This window comes from Octopus bimaculoides, chromosome 2 (assembly GCF_001194135.2).
Source record: "Octopus bimaculoides isolate UCB-OBI-ISO-001 chromosome 2, ASM119413v2, whole genome shotgun sequence".
NCBI classification, from domain to species: domain Eukaryota; kingdom Metazoa; phylum Mollusca; class Cephalopoda; order Octopoda; family Octopodidae; genus Octopus; species Octopus bimaculoides.
In genome coordinates, this window is record NC_068982.1 from 129,673,828 (window position 1) to 129,687,682 (window position 13,855).

The following is a 13,855-nucleotide window of genomic DNA, read 5'->3' on the forward strand; positions in this document are numbered from 1 at the left end:
GTAGCTCATTCATTCTTTTCTTCGATATCTCCATATCTTCTGTTGAAAAACCTTCAAATTCGGAATCACTGCTTGATAGCATGAAACTCCTCTCCATCTTCAAAGTTGAAAAAAATTAACGCCGCAAAAAATGTGGAAAAAAATCTTCCAAAATTCACTGAGTTCAAATATCACGCCAAATAATGTCAGAGACAATAACTCAACTGTTTGCAAAGTGAAATCAGGTGTTTGAACGAATGTACTAACGAAATTTGGGTTCAAATATACATTTAAATAACAATGGGTACGCTCGGCTGGGTTAGTAACGAAAGGGTTAAAAAAAAATTAATATGAAATGTCAAGTCACATAACTTTCTGTTTTGTTTGCTACCATTACTTACATGGAATTTAGATAGGAAATTGAAGGATAAGTAAAGTGGGAGTTGAGTTGGATGTAAACAAAGGGTAGCAATCAACGATCAATGTCTTTGATACAAAATTTAAACTTTTCAAACTAAAGCTGTAAAAACATTCACAACTATTTTACTGTTCTGCAATTAAATGATTTTATCCCTTTCTGTGCAACCAATTATCTCTCTCTCTGGAACCACTTCCTTTTGACATTTATCCCTCATTCTTAACATCCCTCTCCACAAATATTTTCCATTGATCACCTTTCCTGCATTACCAGTTATCTCTCCCTCTCCTCTGAACCACTTTCTGCCAACAGCCATACCTCATTCTTAACACATTCTTAGTGCCTCACTCACTACATTACATTTATCCCTATGTAACTGATCTCTTTTACCCTATCACTATGTCTCACCCTCATGCTCTCTTGCAAATTTTGCCCATTCTTACCCGTCACCTCCCTCTCTCTTTCTTTCTCTATCTACAGGTTTATTACTATTCTGCTGCTCTTCGCCCTTGGTGCTGCCAGCCATCACTTCCTTTCTTGAAGCACTTTTACTAGCATTTATCCCTACCTTGCTCAACTCATATTTACCATCAACCACTACTTATTCACTTACTTGCTTCTCTAACATTCACACTTCCATCCCACACTCTTGCAACCTTTACATATCAACTCTTCCTGATCTGTCCTCACTCTCTCTTATTCACCTCATACCTTGAGGGTATGCTACCGTGTCTTCATCTCTCTTTTTCAACTCCATTCCAATTACTCCCACCCACATGTAATACAGAGTAATCATGTATTTCCTCTACAGCAACACATCTTCCAAACCTTTATGTCCTACTTAAACTTCTCAGCACCTTGCATAAAATTACCTCCCTCTTTACTATGCTTTCACTCAATCAAGGAGGTTTTTAAGTCATATGAATTACATGACAATCTCACTAATGCTGATACTATGAAAACAATCAGCTAGTGCATTCTGTGAGGTGGTTGGTGTTAGGAAGGCATCCAGTTGAAGAAATCATACCGAAGTAGGCATTGGAGAATAACAAAGTTTTCTGGTTTGTCAAATCCCTTGTTGAACACAAGCCAGCATGGAAGACAGGCATTAGATGATAAAAGATTTGTTCTTCAATCTCAGCTTAAGCTATTCTTCTACATGCCTGTGTACATTATGCATAATGAGGCATTCTCCATACTATTCTGCTTCTTGCCATTCAATTATGATGTCTTGTCTTTTGTTTCAAATTCACAGCCCACGAGGCAAGACATTATATATTTAAGTACAAACTAATCTGCAAAATTTATTTGAATAATGTATTCCATACTCAAATATACCCCATCATTTTTGATAGGTGTTATGCTAGTTATACTATAAAAATGGCAAAGAGGCATGGGAGATTTATTACAAGCATTTAATTTAATTCACATCATCGTGTGTGTGTGTGTGTGTGTGTGTGTGTGTGTGTGTGTGTGTGCAGGTATATAGAACTGCAAGTGTATTCACAATATTTTCACCTTGCTTGATACTGGTTGAAGCATCTACTAAATGTAAAACATAAAATGGAGAATTACAAATTATTTACAGAAGAAAATAAACCTCAATCATTAAGTAGATACCTTAGTTAAAAAGTCTTTTACTTGGTTTTCTGCTTCAGTAACATTCAAATTGCGAAGATGGAGCTAAAATTAAAAATTAGAGATGTATTTCAGTAAAATAATAAATGGATCTTGATACTTTGATTACAAATTTAAACAATTTGATTATTTATAGTGGCTGAACATTTAGATTTAAACATCATCTGAGTTCTTGACTGAAAAAAATAAATAAATAAATAAAAAATAAAAGATGCTGAGAAGAATTTTAGTGTGTACCATCATTTGAAATAGATTTTATAAATTAGTTAATGTTTCCACAAACTCTTTTTATGCTAGATGGTTCTGAAATTTTAATTATTTTACATAGATGTCTATTCCAATGACAGCAACATGTTAAGTAAAGTGAGAGATGTATCAAATTATGAGATTTGCTTAAAGTTACGTAAATGACAAACAAGAGTCCACTCTAGGTTTGGGGCTCAGTAGTCTTTTAGCCACTAGGCCAGAGTAACTCCCAAGCTAAAAATAATCCTTGATTTACTGAAACTTAATGAAAACATCTGGCATATTGATTGAAAAATTTGTTTAATGTCTATACTCCTATATATGACTTTAAACATTATAAATTATCACAATCTTTTTCAAATGTAAATCAATTGTATACAACTTGGCCACTAGACAATAGAAATGTATCAATAAATGCTCTACATTTGCATTACACCAGTTTATATAACATGATATAATAAACACAGGAAATTTAAAAGTCATAAAGGGATGCTTTTCTTCAGAAGTTCTACATTAATATCTGCAAAACTAGTAGTGATATCCATGAAGTAAATCATAAGTGAAACCTGACGACAAATGGAGCTCATTTAAATTCTAATTTGTATGCATGAGCATACAGACACTTTCAGTCAGATCTCACCATCTACATCAAATGTTTATATCAGAATAAATGATAACTGCACAGTGATACTTTTTCTAAAGTGCCACCAATCTCAGCTCACTTGTGACCTTGCATAAAAGTGAACATAATACATCCAACAGATTATACTTGTCTAATTTCCTTCCAGTTTGCACATTCAATACCCATGTCTCACTACTACACAGGATTGTATTCACACACATTACATGTAGACTATCTTTTACATACAGAATGAAACTGTTGCCAACAGCCCCACTGAATATCTTCCAAGAATTAGATTATATAAGAAACTATTTAACAGAAACTATCAACTACAACGAATGACTCAGCTGGATAGTTCATATGCTTCATTTTGTTTGTGCTCCAAAGAAGAGAACTAAGAAAATCTTACAAAGATTTTTGATAATACTTTTTAATTTATAACACTCTCTGAGTGGTTGGCGTTAGGAAGGGCATCCAGCTGTAGAAACTCTGCCAAATCAGATTGGAGGCTGGTGTTGCCATCCGGTTTCACCAGTCCTCAGTCAAATCGTCCAACCCATGCTAGCATGGAAAGCGGACGTTAAACAATGATGATGATGATGATGATGATGAACAAAGCTCAAATCCAAACATACTATACTCTTTAATAAAATATCTGATGGAAAATACCAAAACATTTTAAAGCTAATGAAAGCATGAAATGTAACAAGATTTACATAAACATTAGCCCTTTATTACACACACACACAAAAGGACATTATAAAGGAAGCCTTATCCATTAAAAGACAATTTATCTCTCAGAAAACGAAAGTCAGACTTTTGATAGCAACTATAAGTGGCAATGAATATTAGATATCTTCTATCAAATGTCATGTACTTTGTTGCTGTCAGCTGTCCTTTGTATGACTCAACTCACCAATCTTAGTCACATTCTGTAACTAACATTAACATTTAATTCTCATCTTGAAATTTTCGGTTGAGATGTAGAAGTTAAAGTATTACAAATTTATTTTTCTCTACACTTTGCATTGTTAAATAGCTTTTATTACCTCCCTATTTGTATTGTTTTCATTTTAAATCATACCACTAAATAATTTTACTGCAGGATGAGTCAGGACTCAGATTTTTCAACATTGATAATTTAAAATGACTTCATGCAAGCACAGTGACCTTCAAGTAGTTTTTCATTCCAAGAAAGATCCAATCTAAAGTTTACAGTTCTTGAGCACACTTTAGTTGAGATCAGTTTTTACTTTAAATCTACAAAATATTCTCAGTCTCAATTAGGTGTAGAGATAGAAATGCATTTTTAAAATATTTTAATACAATTTTTAATTTGTGGACAGCTACATGGTGCAAATTAGTTGTTATTGGTCTTATTGAAACTTGCAACATTTGGTAAAATTTTTAAACAATCTTTCTTGAAACCAGAGTTAAAAACTGAAAAGACTATTTGATTACTACCAATAAAATAAAAAATATTACAGAATATGTTAAATTGAAATACTTTTTCAACTGGATTAAAATTACATCAACTTACAATATTCACAATTTCTTCATCAGAGATGTCTGATTTGAGAAGATCAACAAATTTCTGCAGGTCTTCTTTATTTGATTTACAGATTTTCCTTTGAGCATCAATCTGGTACAGAAGAACATATTACATGGCTTTTTAATAGATCCCTTCAATTTTTGTGTTAAAAAAAAAAAAAATTTAAAGAAAGGAACAATCTCTAAGAAACATTTCAGTAATAATAAATGGCTGAGAGGAACATCTCTTGAACAAAATGTTAACTTTGTTTATCCAGATGAAGAATAAGTACAAAATTAAATATCTTGCTCAATATCCAACAAAATGCATGCATTGCAATATATACATATATTACACACATTAAGAAATAATAGGAATGGCCGCAGAGAAAAGAAACAATCAATATTGAAGATTTTTAATTCAAGAAAATCATTTTACAAAAATTATAGCCACTAAGATTTCTCTTAGGAAACATTTCCTTTTTATACCACTAAGACTTAAAAAAAAACAAAAATGGGTGACCCCCACCCCCAAAAGGGAGGGAAGTGGTTTTGAGGTTTGGTCTTACTCTTTTACTTGTTTCAGTCATTTGACTGTGGCCATGCTGGAGCACTGCCTTTAGTCGAGCAAATCGACCCCAGGACTTATTCTTTGTAAGCCTAGTACTTATTCTATCGGTCTCTTTTGCCAAACCGCTAAGTTACAGGACGTAAACACACCAGCATCGGTTGTCAAGCGATTTTGGGGGGACAAACATACACACACACACGCACACACATATATATATATATATATACGACAGGCTTCTTTCAGTTTCCATCTACCAAATCCACTCACAAGGCTTTGGTCAGCCCGAGGCTATAGTAGAAGACACTTTCCCAAGGTGCCACGCAGTGGAACTGAACCTGGAACCATGTGGTTTGTAAGCAAGCTACTTACCACACAGCCACTCCTACGCCTATTTACAGCAAATAAATTGCAGATTAAGTGTATAGGGTTAGAAACAGTATGTTTTTTCCACTAGATTATGAAGACATTGTGAAGAGTAAGAGAGAATAGTGTTAGCCAGCTCACACAATCACTATTTTATTATTGCTAAATTAATTTAAAGTAACAAAGTTCTTTTAATAGTATGAATTTTCAACCAAAACAGTAAAAAAATTAAACTCAAACTTATAGGAAATGTATTTCTAAATTTTAAATGTAAACTTACCAAATATGTGATACTGCTATTGGAACTAGGAGTAAGTATGATTGATGTATTCTGGTAATCACAGGCCACTTTTCTCACTAATGCAGGGGACAGCAGAATCATCTAAAATGAAAAAGAAACGAACAAAATTTAATTAAGAAGAAAAAGATTTTAAATATATTTAAATTACATGTAGTTTATATAAATAAACAAACAAACCCAAACAATTTTCTTTTATTATCTTTCTACGGCTAACTATTACAGATTTAGAATACAAAATGTGATTTAGTATGTTCTGTAATCATTAGTTTTATGGTTTCCCATACTTCTTGGTTTACTAATCTTTTTAGTCAAAATGGGTGGCAGTGCCCACAACCCTTTATGGGGCCTCTGAGACTGATAGGAGGGAGGTATAACAAATCAGAAACCTGATCTGAATGCTTGCAACAGAGTGAAGCCTGCTAAAGGTATCCAAGATAATCTTTTGCTTTGTTTACCATACTACCAGCAATTAAGTTTACCAACCAAATAGGCTAGTGGTTCCCAACCTTTTCACTACCAAGGACCCATTTTATTTAAATGAGTTTTCCCATGGACTGGACCCCATTTAATAGGCTTATCTTTATGTGTACTATATGTTTATCCTTATATATATATATATATATATATATATATGAAATTTTGAATTTTGTTCACAGACCCCCAGTACTACCTTTGCAGACCACCAGGGGTCCCTGGACCACAAGTAGGGAACCACTGAAATAGGCCATAGTGAGATTTGAACCCAAAACACAAAGAGTCAGAACAAATACTATAAGAAATCCAGTCTGACAGTTCTAGTAATCCATCTCTTTGGTTTTGGGTATATTTATATCAACGCTGAAAGGATGCAAGGCAAATTGACCTCAAATACTTGCAGGAGTCATCATCATTTAATGACCATTGTCCATGCTGGCATGGGTTGGACAGTTTGACCAGGATGGCATGCTGGAAGGCTGCACCAGACTCCGATGAACTTAGAAAAGAAAAACTTTTTACAGGTCTCAACCACTAACTTTCACAGTTCCTTTGAACTTTGTAATAACCCTGTTGACATACAATGAAAATATTTTTTATTATGCTGTTTTGCACAATATTTAGCAAGAAATTTTATGGCTACACTGCTTTCTTACATAAACAAGCACTTTTGAAGACCAGTTTTATTTAACATAACACTGAGAAACTCTTTTTCATAACTTCCTGTTAGCGAGACAAGTATTAGAAAAGTTCACCTATTTTTAGTTTCTTTACATTTCATTGCAGCTTGAGTGAGAAAATGTCAAAACAGACCCAATGACTTTATTATGAACAAAAGCAAAATGAACAATTGTCAAATTTTATATCTTTATAAATTTATTAAACACTTTATATTATTGTATCATGATTAGCCTTTCTAAAAGTAAATTATACTTAGGGCCGAGATAGGATGTTATCCTCTAACACAAGTAGAAAATTTTTAATTTCTCTTAAAATGAAATCTAATTCTCCATTTACAAGTTGCACAATCAGTTCCACATTGTCTGAGTATGTTTAAGTGAAACAGTTAAAGAATTGCTTTTCAGGTAAAAAAAAATTAAATGTCTAAGAAAAAAAAGAACTACAGCAATCACTTGCCATCCAAAATGACTTGGTAGCATGTAACATGCTTTTGTTAATAACTTTAAATGCCTGTGTAGTTGTGATCTGGCACAGACATCCTCTCGGCCCTCCTACCATTGACCAAACAGATCATTCAGGATATGACAGCTGGCAGGAGAGAGAATTGTGCCAGTACTAGATTGGCCCTTTATCAACTTCAACAAGCTCAAAAGTAAAGTTGACTTTAGTGGGATCTGAACTTAGCACAAAGTCTACCTTAAGTGTCTATGATTGAGGGTAGAATGGGGAGTGTTAGCATAATTTTAGGAATGAAAATGTCTTTAACATATCTATACTACATTTGATTGGTTTGACCTCTGGCTGTCATCAAATATCTTATTTTAAGTATGTGCATCAGACCAGACTGAATTCAGACCAGGAACTTTTATTTTTAAACTAATGATAATAGTACACTGCAGCCAAGAGAATTAGTTTAATAAGGTCAATACTTCATCTGCTTCACCATCATAACTCCTCAGTTCAAGGGACAAACACCAACAAATCATCTAGAATATTATAGAGCTAATTGCTTATTTTTATTACATATATCACAAATTGATATACTTACCTTCAAAACCTCTGCTACTTCATAAGGATCAATTTTATTAGATTTTGACACTGGTATTCCAAGAAGCTGGCGTATTACATCCAGCAATGAGTCATCAAGTTTTAGCTGGGGATTCTCTAGGAGCTCATATAACAAGCCTTCACCAATCATGGAAACTTCAGGAAACATCTCTGCCTTAGGAATTAAATCTTCTGCAGAATGTTCCATCATTTCATAATTTAGATTATTCAATACATTTGTATGTAAAGCTTTAAGAGAATTTTGTTCTGTTGTATTAACATCTCTTTTCTCTCGGATTTTAAATGGTAAGTCCAATGAAGTTCCAAATAAAAGTTCATAGATCTAAATGAGAGAAATATAAAGCATTAGATACAATAAATATTTCCAATCATTCTCAATAGGTTTATAATTATTGAAAATATTCTGCAAGACATAAAGGCAGCAAAAAAGGTTTTAATATTGTAATAAGTAGTAAAACATTCAAGAGGCTTCAAAGTTTGATGCTGACTCAGTTACGAATTAGAAAGATTATGACTAATGTATAAATTATAAAAAGTAAAATGACAACACTGAATGTTTTCATAACATGTCCTGGCTTTCTGGTCAGTAATTGTTTTGGCTTATGTAAAGGGAAAAACAAATCCTTCTTCAACAAATTAGTTCTTAAACTAGTGACTGCTTATTTGTTTTTCCTAACATACTAATAGGTTTCTAATTGATCTGTACACGCAAATATGAAAATAATATAATATACTAAAGAATAAAAATATCAAATAAATAAATAAAATGAAAACCTTAAAAGAATATCAATATAATAACTTGAAAAATGATTATGGTAAAAAATACGATTTCCAGTTTAATCAAACTATTACAATAGATTCATAGCAGAAGAGTTCCATTGCTCCATACTTGGCACTTTTTATTCAGCATAGAATCAATATGAATGGGTGCTAAACATGCTCTCTATTTTCTCCATTTGTAATAAGCAGTACACATTGGCTATAACCATATTTTCTGGACCTTCTAATCTTTGATTGCTTCATCAGCATGGAGTATTTATAGATACATAAAGTATAATCATCATCATCATTTAACATCTACGTTCCATGCTGGCATAAGTTGGACGGTTTGACTGAAAACTGGTGGTGGGCACTGGGTTCCAATCTGATTTAGCAAGGTTTCTATGGCTGGATGTCCTTCCTAACACCATCCACTCCAAGAGTGTAATGGGTGTTTATGTGCCACTGGCACAGAATCAATGATGTTATAATCATAATCGAGTCACAATATACATCCCAAATCCTTGACATTCTAGTTTACTTCCTGACTCACTAATCTGTTTGTGAATTGAGTACCAGTATACAGTTGATATTATTCTTTGTGATTCCCAATATTGTATTTAAAGTAACAATTTTGCTCACTCACTGAGCTGTGTAAGGGGCTCCAAACATATAGTGTCTTCTGTTTATATGGGCTCATTTCTTCAAAATTCCTACTTTCAGAAATGAATTGCAGAAAGAGGTGTTCCCACTTTCTAGAAATTACATTACGGTGATTGTATACATTGATGACAAATTGGTTTAGTGTTTCTGCAACACTATTTCATTATTCCATTCTCAATCAGTGAAAGATTTATTTCTGAAACCTTATATACCACTATGGTCAAATAAGAATTAGACAAAATTATCAGATTTTTACACTATATGTAGTTTAATAAAGCTATTTAAGTATTAACAGCAACATTCTAATTACTTTCTCAATTCATTTATAATGTCTTGGATAATATTGATATCAATTACTTACAATATTTATAAAGTTTTACAGAAGATATACAGGTAATGATAAGCATAAAATGAAAATTAGATTTTCTTGCTGAAAATTACCTTTTTAACATTAACGGAAGCATCCAGGATGCTTTCAGCTTCTTTGCTTGTTAATGACATGTTTTGCTCAAGAAAGTGCTCCAATTTATTGGTGTTACTTAACACAGAATTAAGATGAAAATCTGAGAGAAAAAACAAAATGTATAGTAAAAACTACAAATTGAGGTTTATATATATATATATATATATATACATACATACAAACAGTTATATGATAAAAATAGATCATTTTTATGAACATAATAATTTTCATTAAATACTCTCTCAGTTTTTGCTATTGATATCACAGAAATAACAGTATAATTGTTTATCCAGATAATTGCTAAAAGCTATTTAAGATGTTGACATTAATAACTATGAAAAGTTATTTTAATCATGGATTAGAATTTTCTAATATACTTTTTAAAATTTATAAAAGACTGCTCAAGCATAAAATATTTCAGATTTCTAAAGTTAATTTAGAAAAGAATGGAAGATTTTGTTAAGAACAAATGTGGGTGAACTCAACCATTGTCAGTTGGTTTCTCTGTAATATCAGTTACCATTCAAATGATCAACTTTGAATAACTTGGTATTTTTAAGTATTAACATTTATAAATGTTAATACTTTAAATTTAGTATATATACTTTTACAATAAAATCCTTTTATGTAATAGTAATATAAAATATTAAAAACTAAAGTTAAAAGACTAAGCAAACCAAATGTCTTTCTGTAACAATTAGAAATAAGGTTTAACTGAAATTATAGTGACGATATTCACAAAGGTATATTGTAGAGAAGAATGGGCGGGGCATAAATGATTTGGTAATACATGACAATGAGCATGAAATTAATAGGTGATGACAGGTCCAACAGTTTTTATAGGAATAAAACCACCTAGTGTATGGTTAGAAGGTTATAGAGAAAGATTTTTGGTAGGCTAAAGTTTTCAGGAACAGTTTGATAATAAAACTATTTACCATAATGCCATTGATAAAATTAAGCAAAAACATGTTTAATTCTATTTTTATTTAATCTATTATTAATAGAAAATATCAATAGCTTCAATAATGTTAATTGCTAGAAAATACAAATAGTTGTATCGTAATATATGCTTGTACCAATAACAGAAGTCATTTTGAAATACATTAATAATAGGTAGTGACAATTAAATGAAAAATCTCTCTTTATATTAACTATTTTCCTAAACTCAATACACTTCTGAAATTGATTAAAATATTTAGATGAACTTGTGTAAATCTTAAATATTCAGAAATATTTTTTATATGGAAACAGAAAAAAAAAAATTATTTCACAGATCAATATAAAATGTTTCTTCAGCTTCCAAAAAAGAATGACAGAATTCCTGAATATTGAAATTTTACACAAGTTCATCTAATTTTTAATCATATTTTAACTGATTTCAGTTTATGAAAAAATATTGATTACAATGAATGGGATATTATTGCAGAAGTATAAAAATCAATACAACCAAATCAAAAAATGAAAATGATTTACACTTTCTTGCAAGAGCTTAACATTGATTTTTATTCTATTAAAATAGAAAATAAATAACAATAATATTTTCAGATTTTGGCATCAGGCTAACAATTTAAAGAGGAGTGGGTAAGTCAATTACATAAATCCCAGTGCTCAACTAGTACTTATTTTATCAGCCTCAAAAGGATGAAAGGCAAAGTAGGCATTGGCAAAATTTGAACACAGAACGTAAAAGGTTGAAAGAAATGCCATAACATATTTCCCAACATGTTAATAATTCTGCCAGTCACTGCTTTAGTAGTAGTACTAATAATAATAATAATTCTTTCTACTGTTGACAGAAGGCCTGAAATTTGTGGAGAGGGGATTAGTCAAATATTTTGATACCAGTGCTCAATTGGTACTTATTAACCCCGAAAGGATGAAAGGCAAAGTTGACCTTGGCAGAATTTGAACTCAGAATGTAAAGATAAAGAACATTTAAGACAATGCTAAGAAAAGAACAGTAGGGATTTACATAAAAAGAATATAAACAATTGAAACAACAATTAACATGGAATTTAACAAATTCTCCAATTGAAGGGGAAAAACACCACCCAGGGGTAACCAAGGAATCCTGCAGATCTTGAGACACCTTACTCATCAGGAGTACCATGAAAAGTGCTCCTCCCACCTTCTTACTCAACTTAGAGCAGGCCCGTTCATTTGGATCATCCTTATCACATTCACCCACTTTCCAACAAATTTACTGGAGAGCAGCACTTCCTTATCAACCCTCACTTTCCTTTTCAAATGGAATTTTAAAAAGTCAATGAGGACTTAGCCAAAGAGGAAAGTGTGTCTTCAGTCCTTTCAGTCTTATCCATCACAAAACCTTTCTTACCATAACCACCAGCAAAACAAAGGAAAACTGCCTGCTTTTCCCAAACAAAGGAAAGCAACTCGGTAATCTTCAGAATGGAGTAAGTCAACAACCAGATCCATCCTACATGTGATAGCAACCGTTTGATGTAACTCCACATATCAAACATTGTATGAGTGCATGCAGGATGGTTTTGTCACTCTGCATGCATCTCAAGCAGAAATCCCTAATGATATTACCATACCTGTGGAGTTTATCCCAAACAGGCTATGATACCCACAGTAGCACTGCCAGGTCAAGGATTTCTGGAAATTATCGATGGGCCCCAGCCTTAAAGTCTTCTGGAATAGACCAGCCAGTTGATTTTCTGAATTGTTAACAGTTCCACCAATATATTTTTAATAATACTAATAATACTCCTTTATTCTAAGCACAAGGCCTGAAATTTTTTAAGGAAGGGCTCTAATGAATTACATTGACCCCAGTGCTCAACTTTGTACTTATTTTATCAACTACAAACGGAAGAGAGGCAAAGTCGACCTCAACAGAATTTGAACTCAAAACAATGATGAACAAAATGCCGCTAAGTATTTTGTCTAGTGTGCTATAATGATTCTGCCAACCCACCACCTTAATAATAATAATAATGATAATGATAATGATAATAATAATGATAGATGCCACGACAATATAGCCAGGCTTGTCCATTGGACACTTTGCAACAAGTATGGACTTGACAGAGCAAAAAAATTGGTACGACCACAAACCTGAAGGCAATAGAAATGCAAAGATCTTATGGGATTTTATGATTCAGTGCGACCATGAGATTGAGAATAGGAAGCCAGACATAGTCTTGAGAAAGAAAACAAACTATGCTGGATCATAGATATAGCATGCCCAGCTGACAACAAGGTATGTGATAAGGAAGAAAGAAAAGTTGAGAGATATGACAGGTTAGCTTGGGAAGTTAAGCAGTTGTGGGCAATGAAAAAGGTAGCAGTAGTGCCAATAATTGTTGGAGCCCTGGGAACAGTGAGCAAGTACGTGGAACAAATAGGGGCTACAATAAGGGTGGAGCACTTGCAGAAAACAGCACTGCTTGGAACTGCTCGAATACTCCGGAAAGTGCTCAAAAAATAAGAGGTGTTACCTTAGTTCACTTGTAGTGAACAGCTGACACCATAGTACATCTTCAGTATTAGAAGCAGTACAAAGGCAATGATAATAATAATAATGAGGTCTGATTTAGATACAAAGCCAGTAATTTTGGGAGGTGGTGGGGTTAGTTAATACTATTGACAACAGCACTTAACTGAAACTTTATGGATGCAGGAAGAGGGGTGAAATGAAAGGCAAAGTCAATCATGGCAGGATTTGAACTCAGTATGTAAAGAGCTGGAACAAATAACACAAAGTACTTTTTTCCAATGCTCAAATGATAATCTTCCCTTAGAAAGAGCACAGGTAAGTGCTCCAAGTTGAACTGTATAATTATTTACAGCTAGGTAGACAAATATCTCAATTTGTACTCAAAACCTATAGACTAAGTGACTGGTATTCTAAGCCGTCTGAATTAAACTAATAATTAATACCTTTATTAGTTGACACTAGAAACAAGATCATAGAGAGAAGCAAGACCTTTGTGTTTCTAGTAATTCAAACAGGTCAATATTGAGAGAGCAGCCTTAACTCAAAAATACACACACATCAAAATACAAATACATCAGTCATAAAAAAAAAAAAAAAACAGCAACATTTT

At 32.7% G+C, this 13,855-nt stretch overlaps 1 protein-coding gene across 1 annotated transcript in view; it reads right to left on the reverse strand.

The window, feature by feature from the left end:
- The window catches only part of LOC106875941 (ATP-binding cassette sub-family A member 2), a 155,960-nt gene that overhangs the window by 63,835 nt on the left and 78,270 nt on the right, over nucleotides 1-13,855 (reverse strand). The window contains exons 5-9 of the mRNA XM_014924268.2: nucleotides 9,755-9,876; nucleotides 7,872-8,213; nucleotides 5,648-5,749; nucleotides 4,444-4,545; nucleotides 2,018-2,080 (exon numbers count right to left, since the gene is read on the reverse strand). Of these exons, the coding sequence (XP_014779754.1) occupies nucleotides 2,018-2,080; nucleotides 4,444-4,545; nucleotides 5,648-5,749; nucleotides 7,872-8,213; nucleotides 9,755-9,876 (731 nt within the window). The remainder of the gene's footprint in view (nucleotides 1-2,017; nucleotides 2,081-4,443; nucleotides 4,546-5,647; nucleotides 5,750-7,871; nucleotides 8,214-9,754; nucleotides 9,877-13,855) is intronic.